The sequence below is a fragment of the Vigna umbellata genome, chromosome 1, assembly GCF_029865625.1.
Source record: "Vigna umbellata cultivar VRB3 chromosome 1, Vumbellata_1.0, whole genome shotgun sequence".
Taxonomy (NCBI): domain Eukaryota; kingdom Viridiplantae; phylum Streptophyta; class Magnoliopsida; order Fabales; family Fabaceae; genus Vigna; species Vigna umbellata.
Window position 1 is genome coordinate 55,827,257 of NC_142165.1, and position 18,851 is coordinate 55,846,107.

At 35.1% G+C, this 18,851-nt stretch overlaps 1 protein-coding gene across 1 annotated transcript; it reads right to left on the minus strand.

Annotated features, from left to right (window-relative positions):
• Nucleotides 1-304: 304 nt before the first annotated feature.
• On the minus strand, nt 305-15,301 carry LOC124847417 (potassium transporter 7-like). Its single transcript, XM_047324903.2, has 10 exons — nt 14,770-15,301; nt 14,418-14,646; nt 14,058-14,306; nt 13,801-13,851; nt 13,135-13,395; nt 3,489-3,541; nt 3,265-3,379; nt 2,905-3,159; nt 1,655-2,177; nt 305-1,239 (listed from the first exon to the last, which is right to left on the minus strand). Exons 1-10 carry the CDS (start codon nt 15,031-15,033, stop codon nt 699-701), a joined length of 2,541 nt encoding a protein of 846 aa, XP_047180859.2. The 5' UTR covers nt 15,034-15,301; the 3' UTR covers nt 305-698.
• Between the last annotated feature and the right edge of the window lie 3,550 nt (nt 15,302-18,851).

Consider the following 18,851-nt stretch of genomic DNA (forward strand, 5'->3'; position numbering starts at 1 on the left):
TTAAAATCTCCAAGTGTAGTCAGAAAGCCTTTTAGAATACAACTATAGTTTCAAATAAAACTTCAAAATGCGTAGTTGGGATGAAGTATTGGTTCCTCAGTTTTTTCAATTTCCAACTATTAACTATTAACCCTCAGTGTAAAAAAATCAAAATTAATATCTGTTTTAAAATAGGTATTATCAGTTTTTTTATTACCATAATCTATTTTCTCATCAAAAACTAAAAAATCCACAACGATAAAATCTTCAAGGGCCATATGTCTTGTAGTCTAATCACTAAAATGACTTGTAAGATGAGATCAGGTAAAGAGCTAACGCAAACTACAGAAATTTGTCTTTAGATAGTACAAAATTCGTGTTCAGGTGGAATTTGGCACATCCACGATATGTGTACATAACAGCCTACAGTTTCTTTTTTGTAATGACAATTCTACATTTATCTTCTTTTTCTTTTCTTTTCTATTTTTTGCTCATAGCTATGTCATTTCCATATATCTACAATCCAAGCTCACAACCATAAAAAACATTGGAACAGGGTCCAGATTATGAGCTAGAAAGATACATAGCAATTTGAGGACCCAAAAAAGTTACGATCATGCAACTAGAACTGCAAAATGAGACCTTTCCAAGACCAACTCACTGCTACCAAATTATAATTTCAAATTACCTGTCAAATGTTGGGGTCGGAAAATTGATGGTTAAACCATGTAGGTCATGCCAACCTGCATCAAATGTGAATGGGGTACACTTAAATTTGTGATCCCCCTCCGGCAGTTCTTTCTCAGAAAAGAATAAAAATAATTTATAATTAGCTTCTTGATAAACCATGAGTCTTTCCTAGCCCTTATATCCCCATGACCAAGAAGGTAAACCACTCCAGATTCTTTAGCCTTGCGTATAAAAGATAATTCTCTCTCAAGACTCTGCTCAGCATCAAGCACTGGGGGCTTAGGAGATTCAGGGTTTGCATCCTCAGATGTGCTTGCTTCCAAATTGGGTATGGGTATGTTTGTATCAATAAAATCAGCCAGAAGAGGGACGCCAAGAGAATAAACACTCCCATTGGGAGCTATGAGAACCCTAGAACCAGAGTACTCATCCTCAGAATCAGAATCATCATCCCCATCACTCTCGAGTGACCTCTCCTGAGCTTCACGACGTATAAACTTCTCTAGGCTTTCCATCAACAGTTGCTCAAAAGTCTGGTGATTTTCTTTTCGAACATCTTTGTAACCATACCTGTTGAAAATGTAAAATGTTCTGATCCGGCTTATAGAATTGAGAAAAATGAAACTTTAATTAAAGTATATATTCCAGGAAAATATACAAAAAATATAGTAAAAAGTAATCCTGTTTATGACTAGTGAAAAGTGGCTAAAGAGCAACCATTGATTAACTCAAATTAGCAACTTATCAATTGTCCTGAACTAAATACTTTACCAACAATCACATCATCGAGACTTTTCCTTGTATTATTGACTATTTTCCTTGAGATTTCAAGTAAAGCTATAGCACAATTCCAAAAGTAACATGTATGTAGGACTTCTTTTTCACAACCTATTTGGCTTTTTAAAAGATAACACTTTCACTGATCCAATACAGATGAAAAACGCACAAATATCCCAAAATGTAAAATATTTAGCTTATTTATTACCTGGCAATGCAGCGAAATATATGATAGCTTCTCTGGCAAACTCGCCGAAAAAGAAACCTTTCACTTTGAGGAACCATAGGAACTGGAACATATTTAATACTCACTAATATAATCATAGAGTGTATAGCTGGAAGCGTGGTTAGAAAATGGCCAAAAATGCCTGGAATTCCTTTCACCAACTCATTATAGAGCAAACCGATTCCAGGAGCTCGTATTGTCCCAAGATTACAGCCTAATTCTCGCATCAAATCCATTGACAGTTTTTGCTTTACTTCAGTTTCATATTTGAGCTTGCTGCCATAATTCCATACAAACATTATAAAAAACATTAATACTGCAAAGACCAATATGATCCAACTTCCATCTGTTACACTCCACAAAACTGATGAAAAGAAAGTCAACTCCAATCCCAGGAAGACTACTGCAAAAATCAGCACTACAATGATGTGAATCTGCCATATAAGAAGCATAACAAGAGTTACTAAAATAGTGGTCATCATCATCACACCCAGCTCAGCAATGCCTGAAAGAAGACAAAGGAACAAGCTGAAAACAATTTTATATAATTTTATGTAGTATAGTAAAATAATAACAAAGGTAAATTAAGTCTATAAAAATCAATGAAAGATTAACTCCCTCCTCCCAGTAAGAATCAAATTATTATTGATGTATTCATTTTACAAATTTACAAGTAAGGTGAAAGCTTGTTCTGAAGTAGACTGCCAGTTTCCAATGAAGGTTAGTTCGACCACTAGGACCAAACACCACATCTTTTTTGTTTGGTTCCAAATCAGTTGGTGTGGGTAAAGCCCTTTTTGAAGCTTTTGACATGACCTAACCTTGAAAACCGGTAACCTGCCTGTTTGACCACATCCATTTGGAATAAAATGATAACCGCCACCTCTTAAAAATGCTGTGAGTGCAAGATAATTATATCTTTATTTATACAGAATGTCATTTTTTTCTGAAAATAAAGTCAGTACTTGTAAAACTGCACAAATAATGGTTTTATTTTATACGCTTTAAAGGTTTCTTAAAGAAAATTTGGTCAAGGCTCGACCTCCAGTTTTGTTATTCTTCCAAGTGTGATTATAAGAGAGAAACTCAATGTCTTTCCAATCAGTATCAATATGCATTGATCCCATAAAAAAGTAACATGATTTAAAATTTGACATGTCATGTGAATACGCTGACAAAAATGACAAAATTATCTAGAAATAAAAATAGAGAAATTGAAACAAAATCATTACCATATGCATTTCCAATCTCATCAAGGCTGGATATAGTACAGACAAACACCAAAGAAACAGTCAAGAGAAACCAGTTTATGACAGGGATATAGATCTGTCCCATAAATTTCCGAGAGGTATGAACTATTTTAAGACGAGGGAAACAACCAAGTGCAGCAGACTGTTTTATACAAGAAAATGTGGCTGTTGTCATAGCCCGACTTGCAATTAATGCAGCAATGTTAGCAATGAGGAATGTTGGCCAGAATGCCCCACCTGCAGACACAAAATAGTCTTAGATGAAGGTTCTATAAAGTGCAAAGAAATGTCACTGGAAATGTTGATAAACACTAGTACAGAAACCAAGTAGACTAAACTTACTTGGAACAGAAGAATAGAAAGCATTGCCAGCATCAGCATGGTTTTCCATAAGGTATGCAGCTTGACCCAAATATCCCAACAGTAGGCACGGTAAAACAAGAAATACAAATGTAAGCTACAAAAAAACCACCATCGGTCTCATCAGATATTAGCTTATAAGATACAGAAAGTACAATAATGGAAACATAAGCTGTGTCAGTTATAACATAGTCAGCATTCATTACCTGAACTGACCGCACAGGGAAATAGCAAAGATCTGCAAACATTGCCTCCGAGCCTATAACGAGATCCAGTAACAATGTTAATCAACAGTTCAAAATAATATGTACCTTAGCAATTCCAAAATGCAAATTGCTTATTCACCACATTACAATAACAAGAGATTGGTTTCAAAAGGCAGGGATAATGTTGTAGATAGCATATTATTAGGATAAAAATAATCCCAATATTTCCACAATATTAGGAAAAAATATCTTCAAAATCTCCCTATTCATTTAAGCATATTTTTATTTCCTTTTGTTAAAGGATTTGATTATTACAAAAGTAGAGATGATGAGAATGTTATTGGTATGATTAATATTGTTGCAGATCCTACATTAGCTAGTAATATAGCCAAATTATAGTATATAGGTGGGTGTAAACCTCACCTAGCAAGCCAGTTTTATACTTGAGTTAAGCTTAAATTTCACTTTTTTTAAAAAGGTATAAAAGTCATTCAAAGTCTTAACATAATCAAGTTTGTTAGACCTATCATATTACCTTCTATTAGGCTCCCCTCTAGTCTCACACTCTAGATGTCTAGTCCTTAGTGTGGGGTGGTGTGCCGGAGGTCCAACATTGACTAAAGATATGGTCTATTTATAATATATATATATATATATATATATATATATATAAGAAAAAACAAAAGAAAATTAAATTCACGTAAGACATCCTAAACCGACTAGAGATATGGTCGAGTTAAAACATGTAAGTAGATGCAAACCTTACATTTCAAACCAATTTTCTGAAGTTCAGTTAGGGTTAAATTCCCCTTTCTTAAAAGTTATCAATAAAATAGACCTAGTGATGTTTTTCTAGATAAAATTTTGTTTCAGTAAGCATTTAGGATTCTAACAGTTCCAATGCATCTTAGTTTTCAGTTCATTCTATCATTGGAAGTCTTATCAAGTGAGGGGATAGACCTTTTACAGGTGTGGGACCCTTCCACTACCACATTTTCAATCGACATTCTAAACTGACCACCTTGAGTATAGCTTCCAAGTTCACTAAGCAAGTACTCCATATCTAAAATAAAGAAGTCTAAAGCAAAGATACCACTTTTATATTTTAGAATTGTTGGAGATCTCATATCCACCAGTGGTATAGCTAAAATAAAATATAAAAGAGGGGCACAAATGTCACCTCACAAACCAATTTTGAGGGTTTGATTTAGGTTTAAACTCAAAGTCTAAGATCTTGTATACACACACTATTTTTTCTATTAATAATACACAATTCACCATATATTTCTCTCTGTTTTCTGGGCGTGAGAGACTGTGAGGGAGTTCTTGATTAGGTTCCCAATTTAGGAACCTATCAATTGGTCCGACCTGCTGGATCGAGACGCCGCCAGAATCGGGTGAGGGTGAAAGAAATTGCGGTTGATAGAATGACAGTGCAGACAGGGAAGCTGCGATTATGTAGCAATATGCCAAGATTATGCTGCAATACGCCAAGATTATACTGCAATACGCCAAGATTTGCAAGAAATCATAAGGATGTTGGGTGGTCGAGGCCACAACCAGGACGACCAACATTGGGACCGGCGAAAGGAAGAGGAAGGGGAGAGAGGGGATGAACGCCATGAAGTGCAACCCAGCAGGGAGAGGAGAGTAGATTTACCCGTTTTCGAAGGGTTTGATGCGATGGGCTGGATTGCTAGGGCGGAGACAGTTTTTGAGACCCAGGGGGTGAAGGAGGAAGAAAAGGTGCGTCGGGCAGCCATTAGCATGGAGGGAAGCGCGAGTTACTGGTTCAGAGCCTGGAAGGAGAAAGGCAAGAATCGTTCTTGGAATGGTTTGAAGGAAGCCCTGGTGATACGGTTTGGAACCATCATTGAGCGTTTGGCGGCATCCAAACAGAAAGGGACGGTGGACAAGTCTGTACAAGACCTCAAGATTTTGGCGGGTCACCGTTCATTTGGGGGACGAATGCGAGGAGCCAGCCATAGTTTCATACGCAAGGTACTAGTAGAGGATCGGGGTTTACCTATGGAGGATACCCAACCGTACCAGGTGAGCTTGGAGGATGAGCAGAGGAAGAAAACCAACACGGACCGAACGGTTGAAGTTAGCAGGAAGGAACCAAACGGTAGATCGAGTGTTGCCGAGCAGTTCGAGGTCGAGCGCAATATCCCAGGTGAGGTTGCCGAGCGGTCCGAGACAGAATTAGACCTGAAGTAGACGGAGTTGTCCACTCTCTCGACTGGAGGCCCTATTCAGCCAAAAGCAATGAAGTTGCAATGTTCGATAGAGGACCGAACGGTATTGACCATTAAAAGACGAAACCGAACGGTGGTCCACATTATAGGAAGAAACCGAACGGTATCGGCCATTATAGAATGAAACCGAACGGTGTTGACCAAAATAGGACGGAACCGAACGGTGTTGACCATTATTGGACGAAACCGAACGATATTGACTAGGGTGTTCAATCAAAGAGGGAAGAAGGTATTCAGCAAGGGGGATCCAACACTAGCTAGAAGGTGGGTGGAGCCAGAAGCTTTGTTAAAAATAAAGGAAGTAGAACCGTGGACCTTGGTGTGGAATTCGGGGGTGATAAGAAGGAAAGAGGAGGAATGGAAGTCATTGAGGAGAAATGGCCACCACCCAAGCCTCCAGACCTGAATTGGAGGGCAGCATCCAGTGGGTTCCCTTCATATGGTAACAGGTTGATGAAGAGGAGCCATGAGATCGAGCTTTCCGGTTCCAACCTTGAGGACAAGATTGTTCTGAGGGGGTGTAATGTTAGGATATAGGGTATTTGGGATATAAGGGTATAATGGGAAATGGGATTAGGAAAGAAGGTAGAGGAATTGTATAAATAGATTGTTTGGATAGTTAGAAGGTAGTTTTTGAGTACATTGTTTGTTAACAGACCATTGACCTGTGAAGAGGGTTATGCCTCTGGATCTTGTATACACACACTATTTTTTCTGTTAATAATACACAATTCACCATATATTTCTCTCTGTTTTCTGGGTGTGAGAGACTGTGAGGGAGTTCTTGATTAGGTTCCAAGTTTAGGAACCTATCATGTATTGAGAAAATATGTGTTAACACTACACTTGGAGAGTTAGAGAAGCTGAAAAGTCTTATTTTTCACTTAGTAAATCTGATACAACTTACTATTGTATTCATAGGAGATAGTAGTTCTAAAAAGTAAAAGGGCGGGAAGCCCCTAACAAAACCCTAACATAAATATTAATAATAATAGAGATATTATATTTCCACACTCCCCCTCAAGTTGGAGCATATAGATCATATGCACCAAGTTTGGAACATATAAATTGAATTCTAGGTCCCCTTAGAGATTTGGTCAGAATGTCTACGAGTTGTTCATTACAGTTGACAAACTCAGTAACAAGATCCTTTGACAACAACTTCTATCTAATAAAATGACAATCAATCTCTATGTGTTTGTTCTTTCATGAAACACTGGGTTGGAGGCAATGTGAAGGGTGGCTTGATTGCCACAGTACAACTTCATCAGCTTATTTTCACAAAATTTCAACTCTTGAAGGAGTTGTCTAATCCACACAATCTCACATGTAGTTAGATCGATACTCGACTTCAGCACTAGATCGAGCAACAACACTTTATTTCTTACTTTTCCAGGATACAAGGTTCCCTCCAAGTAAAACACAATATCCAACTTCATCAGCTTATTTTCACAAAATTTCAACTCTTGAAGGAGTTGTCTAATCCACACAAGCTCACATGTAATTAGAGCCATAGATCGATACTCAGCTTCAGCACTAGATCGAGCAACAACACTTTGTTTCTTACTTTTCCAAGATACAAGGTTCCCTCCAAGTAAAACACAATATCCTCTGGTAGATCTTCTGTCAATTGGACAACCAGCCAAATCTGCATCACAATATCCTTCAACTCAAGTGTTTCCCTTGCCGTCATACAACAATCTTTGTCTTGGGTTCCCTTTTACATATCTGAGAATGCGAATCACTGCATTCCAATGATCAACATGTGGATTTTGCATAAATTAACTCAACTCTCACCGGATAAGAAAGATCAGGTCTTGCTATGGTAAGATAGATGAGTTTTCCAACTAGCCTTCTATATCTCTCTAGGTCTGAGAAAAGTTCACCTTGGTCTTTCATTAACTTTTGATTTGAGTCCATAGGACTATCAATGGGCTTGCAATTTGTCAGGCCTATTTCCTCCAAAATATCAAGAGCATATTTTCTTTGTGAACTGATGACACCTTCCTTTGATTGTGCCACTTCAATACCAAGGAAATATTTTAGCCGACCCAGATCTTTGGTCTGAAAGTGGTTGAACAAATGATTCTTTAATTGAGCAATTCTAGTGATGTCATTTCCTATAATGACAATATCATCAACATAAACCATAAGATAAACACATTTATTAGGAGAAGAGTGACCATAAAATACTGAATGATCCGCCTCACATCGTTTCAATCCAAAATTCTGCACAACCCGACTAAATTTACCAAACCAAGCTCGAGGTGATTGCTTCAAGCCATAAAGGGAACGATGTAATTTACAAACTAACCCAGACTCCCCCTGAGCAACAAACCCAGGAGGTTGCTCCATGTATATCTCTTCTTCTAGATCACCATGAAGAAAAGCATTTTTAATGTCCAACTGGTAAAGGGGCCATTGACAAATGGTAGCCATAGCAAGAAAAATACAAACAGTACTGGTTTTGGCCATAGGAGAAAAGGTATCACAATAGTCGAGGCCATAGACTTGAGTATACCCCTTAGCTACCAGACGAGCTTCGAGACAATCGATTGCACCAGTAGGACCAACCTTAATAGCATAAACCCATCTACAACCAACAGGCTTCTTACCAGGAGGAAGAGGAACAAGGTCCCAAGTGGATTTCATCAATCATTTGTCACCATCCAGGATGACCAAGTGCATCACGAACATTATTGGGAACCTTTTTGGAACATAAGGAGGAAACAAAAGAGAAATATGGAGGAGACAAAGGATGATAACTCAAAAAATTATAAACAGGATAAGGATTATGAGTAGAGCGAATACCTTTCCGAAGGGCAATAGGCTAATTATTATCTAAGTCAAGAGAGGGTGAGGAGGATGAATGATCCATGGTTTGGGAATCTGATGGAGGAGGATATGAGTCTCGACGATCTTCGGTGTTCTGAGTTTGAGATTGTGTTCGATGCTGATATGTGAGAAGAGGTGGAGGAACAATGTCATTTGCATTTTGAGTTTGAGGTAAAGAAGCAGGAGTAACCAAGGGATCACATGATGGTAGAGGAAACATTTGTTGAACAAATGAACGGTCCTCCATGGAGGACAAGAAAAAAAGGTGTATCCTCAAAGAATGTGACATCAGTAGACATATAATACCTCTTGGTTGAGGAAGAATAACATTTATACCCTTTCTGAAGACGAGAGTATCCCAAAAAGACACACTTAATAGCTTTTGCAGAGCGTTTATCAAGACTTGGAGAAACATTATGAACAAAACAAGTATATCCGAATATACAAGGAGAGACATGGTATAGAGGGTCATTTGGAAAAATGACAGAGTGAGGGACTTTATGAAGAAGGCATCCTATTGATCAGAAAACAGGCAGTGAGGACTGCATCACCCCAATGATGAACAGGAACAATGGTATTCAACATCAGGGAGCGTGCAGTTTCAATGAGATGTCTATTCTTTCTCTCTGCAATGCCATTTTGTTGTGAAGTGTGGGGACATGTTGACTGGTGTAAAATTCCTTGGGAAGATAGGAATGAAGAAAATGCTACAGAAAAATATTCCTTAGCATTATCACTTCTGAGGATTTTAATTGTCTTCCCAAATTGGTTCTTAATTTCATTAAAAAAGGACACAAATATTGCAAAAGTTCAGATCTCTCTTTCATTAAATAAACCCAAGTACATCGAGAGAATTCATCAATGAAGGTTACAAAATAATTAAAATCAAAAGAAGTAACATGACTTGGTCCCCAAATATCAGAGGAATTAATTCCAATAGAAGAGCCCATTTTAAAACTGTAAGAAGAAATGGGACTTAGGGTTTCAAATAACGTGAGGGAGGAAACCCTAGGTATGAGCCCAAGCCAACGAAACGGAGAAACAAGAACCAAAACACACTACGGCGACTGCGGACAGCAGAGCGAACTACGGACAGCAGAGAAATGACAAAGAGACGACGGCTTCGATGATGATAGACGAGGAAGACAAAGAGGTTCGGCTCTTGATACCAACTTGAAGAGTTAGAGAAGCTGAAAAGTCTTATTTTTCACTTAGTATATCTGATACAACTTACTACTGTATTTATAGGAGACAGTAGTTCTAAAAAGTAAAAGGGCAGGAAGTCCCTAACAAAACCCTAACATAAATATTAATTATAATAAAGAAATTATATTTCAACAACTACAAAACAAAATGAGTTGCAGAAAGGACGAATCATCATCTCCTAAAAGTAGCTAGAGCTTTGTTTTCCAAATGCCTTTTCTCAAAACATACCAGGGAGAAGTTGTATTAACTGCCACATGTCTCATTAACATCTCATTAACAGGTTCCCAAGTTGTGTCTTAAATGGCATCAATGCTATTAAGTGTATATTATCTTTTTACTCTTCTCCCCTAGTGTCAACCTTGTTATTGGTCTTTGGTTGTGTTGTTTTCCTTCACTCTCATAATCATAATTGAAATAAATTGGATCTTATAGCTCTTAAATATGTTTTCATAAAGAGCACAAATGTTATCAACCTCAGAGTCATCATGTCTCTATCTCAATGGATGTCACTTATCATGAAACAAAATCCTTTTTATATGTCCTTCGCTTGAGGGAGGAAGCACTTGAAGCAAAGGATCTCTACTTCTTGTCATTAGATTTAAGTGATAGAGCTACCACGAGTAGGATAGAATCACTTGATAGTAAAGAAGAACTCAAATTCTATGGGAAAAATATCAAAGCCGACCCACTTTGTCTATAAAGCAAGAAGAGTTGTCTCCCTTAGAGGTGTGGAACCATAAAGGTAACCGTGAAGAGGTAAATGTTACTAAGGATTTACCCATTGAGTTGAGAAAGAGAATAAGATCATGTCTTAAATATCCTATTTCTCATTATATATGCACTCACAATCTCTCTAATAGACATTGAAGTTTTATTGTTGCGATTGATGCCACAAAGCCTACCTTGATCTAAAAAACTCAATGAAAAATGAGCACTTGACTCAAGCCATGGGAGAAGAGATGGAGGCATTGGAAAGAGACTCAACATGGGAGATTGTTGAGAAACCAAAAGACAAAAAGGTTGTGGGGTGCAAATAGATATTTACAATAAAACATAAGGTGGATGGGGAGTAAAGAGGTATAAAACTAGATTGGTTGCAAAGGAGTATACTCAAACTTATGAAATTGACTATGAGGAGACTTTTTCACCCATGCCAAAAATGAATATAGTTTGAGTTGTTCTTTCTTTGGCAACTCATTTTGGATGGACTTGTACATGTTGGATGTGAAATATGTCTTTCTTCATAAAGCTTAGAAAATTTGTACCTGGAAATTCCACCTTGATTTGATACTCATAGTGAAAGGGATTAGGCTTGCCTCCTAAAGAGGGCCTTACATATGGTCTTAAACAATCTCCAACAGTATAGTTTAGGAGATTTACAAAAATAATGGTGTTGGAAGTCCCACATCGACTAGAGATAAGGTCAATTTATAATATATAAGTGGATGCAAACCTCACCATACAAGCTAGTTTTGTGGGGTTGAGTTAGGCTTAAAGTCCACTTCTTAACATGGTATCAAAGTCAGGTTAGAGCCTATCCTAGCAAGATTTGTGTTGTTGGCAATATTGTTCCACCCGCTATCAGACCACCCATTAATGTCTAGTCCCACATTTGAGATGTATATACCTCGGCGTGAGGGGATTGTGTTGGAAGTCCCACATCAACTAGAGATAAAGTCAATTTATAGTATATAAGTGGATGCAAACCTCACTTTAGAAACCGGTTTTGTAGGGTTGAGTTAGGCTTAAAGTCTACTTCTTAACAAATGGTTTCCTTAAGATATAAGCAAAGTCAAGGAGATCATACTTTATTTGTAAAGCACACCATTACATGATTATTGTAAGAGATGATGAAATAAATAAATTGGGTTTAAAGGAAAAATTCACATGCCAATTTGATATGAAAGACCTAGAAACACTCAAGTATTTCCTTGAAATAGAGGTTGCTTATTCTAAAAAGGCTAGCCATCTAGAGAAGCAATAAGCAAGATAGAGTATCTTGTTCAACTGCAAAAGTTGAATTGTAAACCCCTACTCAAGGTGTGTGTGAAGGACTTTAGATGAAGATCATATTAGATTACCTTAAAATAAAAGTTGTCATCCATGTGCAATTGTACTGTGATCATAAGTCACCCGAAAGCATTGCTCATAATTTCACGATAGGACCAAATATATTAAAATTGATCGAGAAAATGTGGTCACAACCAATGTGCCTAACGAAAGTTAGGAATGATCAATATTCATTTACTAACTTGAAGGGAAATGTTATAAATAAGGGATTATAGGAATAAAAATATCATAATATCTCTATAGTTATTAATAAAATATCCCTTGAATCTACACATTCATTTTAGCTGATTTTATTTCCTCTTTTAGAAGGGATCAATATTCATTTACTAACTTGAAGGGAAGTGTTATAAATAAGGGATTATAGGAATAAAAATATCATAATATCTCTATAGTTATCAATAAAATATCCCTTGAATCTACACATTCATTTTAGCTGATTTTATTTCCTCTTTTAAAAGAGTGTGATTGTTACAAATAGAGGGGTTGAGAATGTAATAGTTATACTTGTAATAAATAAAATATTTATTTTCTCTGTTTTTTTGTCAAGTCCTGTCATAAAATAATTACCCAACTGATGACTATTTGTACAAGTAACAATTGCAGATCAGACTTCTTGATGATGTATTGAGTTCATCAAATATGAACATTTGACGTATTTAATTTTGGTCTTCCTAGACGTATACCCTCACAAGAAGTGAACCAACCAAAGTCAAACAGTGCTTGAGTATAATGAATCCATTCCCAACTTCTTGGATTTAAACAAAGCTTTTTTGAATTTGTCCATTACTAATCTATTCACCCTATCAAAATAAATTCGTTACCAATTAGTCAAGCAGTTAAAAATAATAATTTTATCCCACACCACAGCTAGGAAGATCTAATACTTCAATGAACCTCACATTCTAATAAAAGTCATTCGGCATGTTGTTCCATCAAGACAGATAGCGAGCATAAACTTAAGGCCTACTTGTTTTACATCAATAATCAATTTCCCACACTGTGCCCATGTCCCAATGTTAAATTTGTGGTCAAGATGAATATTGGCACACATACCAATTACATTCAACTGACCTAAATCACTTCTATCCAAATCAACTATACTCAACTTTAGAACAAATGAGTACTAGGAGATTAGCCATTCAATATCATGCAAACAATTGGTTTATAAATACAGAAAAACAAACACACGGGTTGAATTGAATCCACAAATATACATGAGAAGCAGAACATATATTACTGAATACACCATATCCATTATCCTACATATATGTGCTTACCAGTTGCACACAGAATACAGCCCCCAAGAGAATACCATGCTTTAGTTGAATTCCTTGCAAAGAAATAATATATGTGAATAGGATTAAATGCCCTCAAGACACTGCTGTCATATTTAACAAGGTTATATATACCAATGCCCGCCAGAGAACAAAACCATATAAACAAAGCAGGCCCTACAACAAGCCCCACTTTACTTGTTCCATATTTCTGTACACTGAACAAAACGATAAGGCAGGCAACAGAAATCATCACCACTTCATCTGCATAATAGAGGAAAAAGAAGAAAAGATTAATTCAACTTCAAATTATGCTAAAATAACAATATTTAGCCAAATTCATCTACAGTCTCTACCAGGATTACCTAAACTCTAAGAACCTCATCCCATACCATTACACTTTGGTTGGAATAACATGCAGAGCAAAAGAATTCTACAAATACATGACTCAATCTGTTCAATGCTAGGACCAACGCATAGTTCAGACAATATTATAAACAAAAAGGCAGCCACAAACACTATGTTTTATAGGAAAAGCTCCAAAAAATTATTCCATAGAAGAAGGACAGAAATCAAAGTTCTCCAGTTGTGTTTGTGCATAACAACCTAAAATGCAAGTGTTAATTAATAACTATTGAATATAAATTTGTTAATAGGTTAGTGTGATACCTTGTTTAATTGCATCTACCCCAACCTTCAAACCATTAACAGATGATAATACTGCAGAATGAAAAAGATATAAAGAAAGAATTAATATGAAGAAATAAAGAAAAGAAGTGGTTACTGAAGAACAACAGTGACCAGGTACAAAAGCAACAGGATGTCATTACATTACAAGTTTGACATTGGCTTCAGTCAAACATAATATGACAAAATATAATTGTAAAAGAAGTTATAGAAGATATGACGCAACAGCATTAAGCAACCTGACATTGCCGGCGTAACTACCCCATTAGCTATCACCATGGAAATACCAGCAAGAACTAATAATAGTAGAATCTTCTTAAGAGTCAGCGAATTCTCTAATCTTTCCTTGATTTTTAAAGACCTTTCAAGCTCGGGAGATGGCACCTTCAGTCTAAAGCCCGATATTCGGGCATCCGATCGCAACTGATTGGGAAGAAGACTCACCTTGGCATTTCGACAAATCAACGAGTATAATGCAAAGGTACCACCTGCGGTGGTTATAAATAAGCATAAACTTGAGTGCAGAACCCCGTGTGAAAAAGAGAAAGAACAGAAAATAATACCGAATATTTCTCATTAAAACACCCAAGTTAACATACCTTCCCCATCATCATTGGCCCAAAGAACAACAAGCACATACTTCAGTAAAGGAATCAAAATTAAAGTGTACAAAACAAGTGATAAAGCTCCAAGAATATCTTCATTTCCATTAATAGGAGCCTTCCTGAACATAACACTGAACGTATACAAAGGACTCGTTCCAACGTCACCAAAAACAACACCGAGAGTTTGAAAAGCCAACAGAATCCCCTTCCCCACACTAACATCCTGTAACAACACACAAATCAACCACGACAAGCAATAAGAGAATGCAAACAACACAAAACAATGCGCATCACCAATACATCACAATTGAACACTTCATAAGCGGGAAATCAAGCTCGGAATCACCTCGTAGTCGTTTCTCTGAGCGCCGGGAACCTCGAGAGCCTCGACATCAAATGAATCGATTCGCGGACCGGTGCGAACGAGTCTATGCTCGCCATTGTCCTCGTCCTCAGAATCAAACATAGGCTGGTGGCGTAAATCGGCGGCGTCGAAGTCCTCGATCTCAGAGGGATACTCATCCTCCTGGAAAATCCACCGCGATTCGTATGATTCGGGATCGCCCTCGCCACCCAGGGAATGAAGACTCTTGGTTTTAGGGTTCGCCATGGGAAATTGAAATGGTAGTGATGATTACTGATTACTGATTGAGGTGAATTGGAACGAAATCCGGTGCTTAGTCGTAACTGAAATTCTGTATTTGGGATACTGAATCAACAACCGCAACATGAGCTGGCTGTGCACTGTCTTCGTCTCTCTGTGTATCAGTGTGGATGGAGCAATGCACGAATTGAAAATTTTCGTGTCAAGAATTTCATCTATCTCTATTGATTGTGAATCTTCTGGAAGTGCTGTGTAGAATAATCAGTTAAAGAAATAGGTAACCTTTTTTGGTTAAATAAGGAGAGAGGTAGGTGATAGTTGTTTCCCACTTTTCCTAATACGGAAGGGAAAAGAAGTAATAGTTTTTTACAGTGTGGTGTTCATTATTAATATCCAATCAATCCATAGTAGTCCTAGCATCTAATCCAAATTAATTAAGTTTATATTACTTCACATCAATTTGTTTTTAGTTTTAAATTAAAATGGAATCATGATCAGAAAGATATATAAGTCATTACTACGATTTTAGAACTTAATTATAAAGTTAAAGTATTTATTTAATTTAAGATTATTATATTTATATTTTAGAATTCAAAGTCATCTTTTGCCTTATGTGTTTTTTTTTCATCTGTTTGATTTTATTACAAGTAATTTTATTATAATTTAAATAAATTATATAAGAGAATTTCAATATGTAAAAAATAATTTTAAGTCATACGGGTTATCTTAGAATTAGTATTTTATACAATCCTATCGTTTAAGATTGCACTATAATAATACTATTTTTCCTACTTAGAATTAGTATTTTATTAAAGGAAAATAATACTTGAACAACCATTTTTGACAACATTTAGACACGCGCACACGTGTCAAAATCTGAGTGGTCCAGTTGGAAAAATTAAATGAAAATGGATCACTCAGATTTTGACACGTGTGCGCGTGTCTAAATGTTGTCAAAAATGGTTGTTCAAGTGTCATTTTCCTTTATTAAATTATTTATATTGATACTGATAACATTGATTCAAGTACTTATAATCTTATACTTATAATCTTATTTAAGAGGTTCTAAGAAATTAATATAGTTTAAATAAATTAGTAATTACATATGCAGTGCACTATATGTGCAGTAAGTTCAAATTAAATTACTAGTTTAATATTGTTTACTGAGACATTTATTTTTTTGTTTGTATTCTCTTAGTGGCGTCTAGTATTTACTCAATTAATTGAGTATAGGTGTATTTCTTGCTTTAATAGTTATAAGTACGTATAAATAAAATGAGAAATAAATAATAGGGTTCTTTTAAAATGAGATAAAATTGAAAGTAAAAAATGTAAAACTTAGAAGATTGATAAAAGAATAAATTGGTGGCACCTTTATTCTTGTGAGTGGAATGTTTTTTTAGTAGTAATAGTGGTAAGAAATTTTGAAAGTCGGGTTCAACCTTAAATCCTAAATGTTAAAATGAGAATAAAATTGAAAGTAAAAAAAATGTAAAACTTAAAAGATTGATAAAAAACATTTGTGGCACATTTGATCTTGTGACTTATGGTTTTATTTTTAATAGTAGTAACGTGTTTGTTTCTCTAAATTTTGAATCTCTCTTTTCTTCTGTTTTTTAAACTCTAATTTTAGAAATTTAAAGTTGTGTTTTTTTAAAGTAAAAGACAATAAAACATAAGGAATAAAATTAAAATATATTGAGAGAGAAAATTGGTATGATAGGGTAAAACTTTGGTCAAAGGAAGATCACGAACTTTATGAGAAGGTCTAAGTGACTAAAAATATTGTTAACGTCAGCTTAGACTTAACTCATATATGGTTACACTTTTTCTTTTTATATATATATTGATTATTTATCTCATTATTTAACAATGTGTGAGTTTAACTCATTTAAATACCAATATTTATTCATTCAAATAAGAGTTTTTTTTCATATTGTAAGTTAATTCCTTCAGTTAAAATTGACTTTAATAATAATAGAAGTAGATTACTGTATAAATATATATAAAAGAAATGAGTTTCGAACTACCACAAAATCATTATCAACCTAAAAGTAGGGTTAGTAATGTTGATTATCTCAACCCATTTTTGGTATGTCTCACATTTATCTCATAAAGAATAAGTTAGACGGTTTCATTTTATATAAAAATACATTTTTTACTCATTTTGCATAATATTTGATCATAAGTCAATTCATATAAAGAATTATTAGTTTTGTAATTTTTTTTCTTTAGTTATACAATGTAAAATATTAAAAAAATATTAAAGTTCAAGGTTTTAATAACCTTATTTTAATACAATTAAATTACTAAAAATAATAAATCCTATAAGTTTATTTTATTAAAATAAGTAATATTCAAAAATTTATAATTTCTAGTTTTTAAGTATAAGTCTGTTAGAAATTTCATAGTAGATGTATATTATTGTGAAAAAAAAAATAGTACATAAAAGGAAAACCAAAATTAAATATTTTCTATACATAAATGATACACAAAGCAATGAAATCACAAAAATAAAGAAAAGAAAAACTAGCATATACCAAAATTTTTAACATGTGAAAAAGGAAAAATCTACAGGATAAAAAAAAATATTTTCTTCATTAACAAGGTGGATAATAGCACAAGAAAACTTCAATGGGTACTTAACCAAACTACATGGAGAACCCCAATATAATAAAACATTTTCTCCAAACTAACTTCTTCGAATAGATTTGCACAAGATACATTGGTTGCTCTATTCTTCTTATCCACCCTATGGTGGCTTCTTCTCTTTTTTTTTTTCTCTTACTAGAGGCACTTAGAACTTTTCTTTATCTTTCTCTCTTGAAAACATGATGCAAAGGGTTGCATAACTTTAAATTGCATAATGGACTAGTAGCGCATAAAGAAAAATATATTTTTTCATTTATTTTTCTTAATTAAGTTAGTGCGGGCCTAATAAATTGGTGACCCAGCTGAAATTTCTTCCTCTCACTAATTAATTGAGATCATAGTCAATTAAATTGGTTTTTTCGTTACAACTAGCAAAAAAAAATTTCAATTAAGATCTTTGTCATCATATCTAATCCATTCTCGTAAGTATGAATTTTCTAATGATAATTGCTTCATCTTTAATGCATCATCTTCAATATCCTTTGACCTTGAATGAAAAGTTTAAGTTTTGCTAAGATGAATTACATGACTATCATAATACAAAACACATTTTTCTTGTAATAATCTCAACTCTTGTAAGAATTTATGAATCCACAGGAGCTCCTTAGCAACTTTTGTAACAACAACATATTTTGCCTATGTAAAATATGGAGAAACACATATTTGTAGTCTAGATTTCCATGACATTGCTCCCCCTGCAAAGGTCATCATGTAACCAAAAGCAAACTTCCTATAATCCACATCATTAGCCATGTATGCATTTGTGTAACCATTTAACATAGGCTTACCAGTTTCAGAGAATAAACAAACTCTAGAAGTACCTTTGAGATACCTAAGCACTCATTTCATAGATTAACAATTCTATTTCCCATTATTATAAGGAAGTGACTCACTACACCAATAACATGAACAATTTTCGGCCTTGTCCACACCATAACATACATCAAACTATCAACTATAGATGAAATGCAATCTTCTACATTTCTTCTTTCTCTTTCTCACTTGTAGGACAATGCTTTGAGCTCAACTTAAAGTGACTTGCAAGTAGAGTGTTAATTGGCTCAAAATTGTTCATATTGAATCTCTTTAATTCTTGTTCAGTATATTTTTTGTTGGTACAACCACAACTTTCCATTCTTCGTATCACGAACAATTCTCACAAACAATTTTCA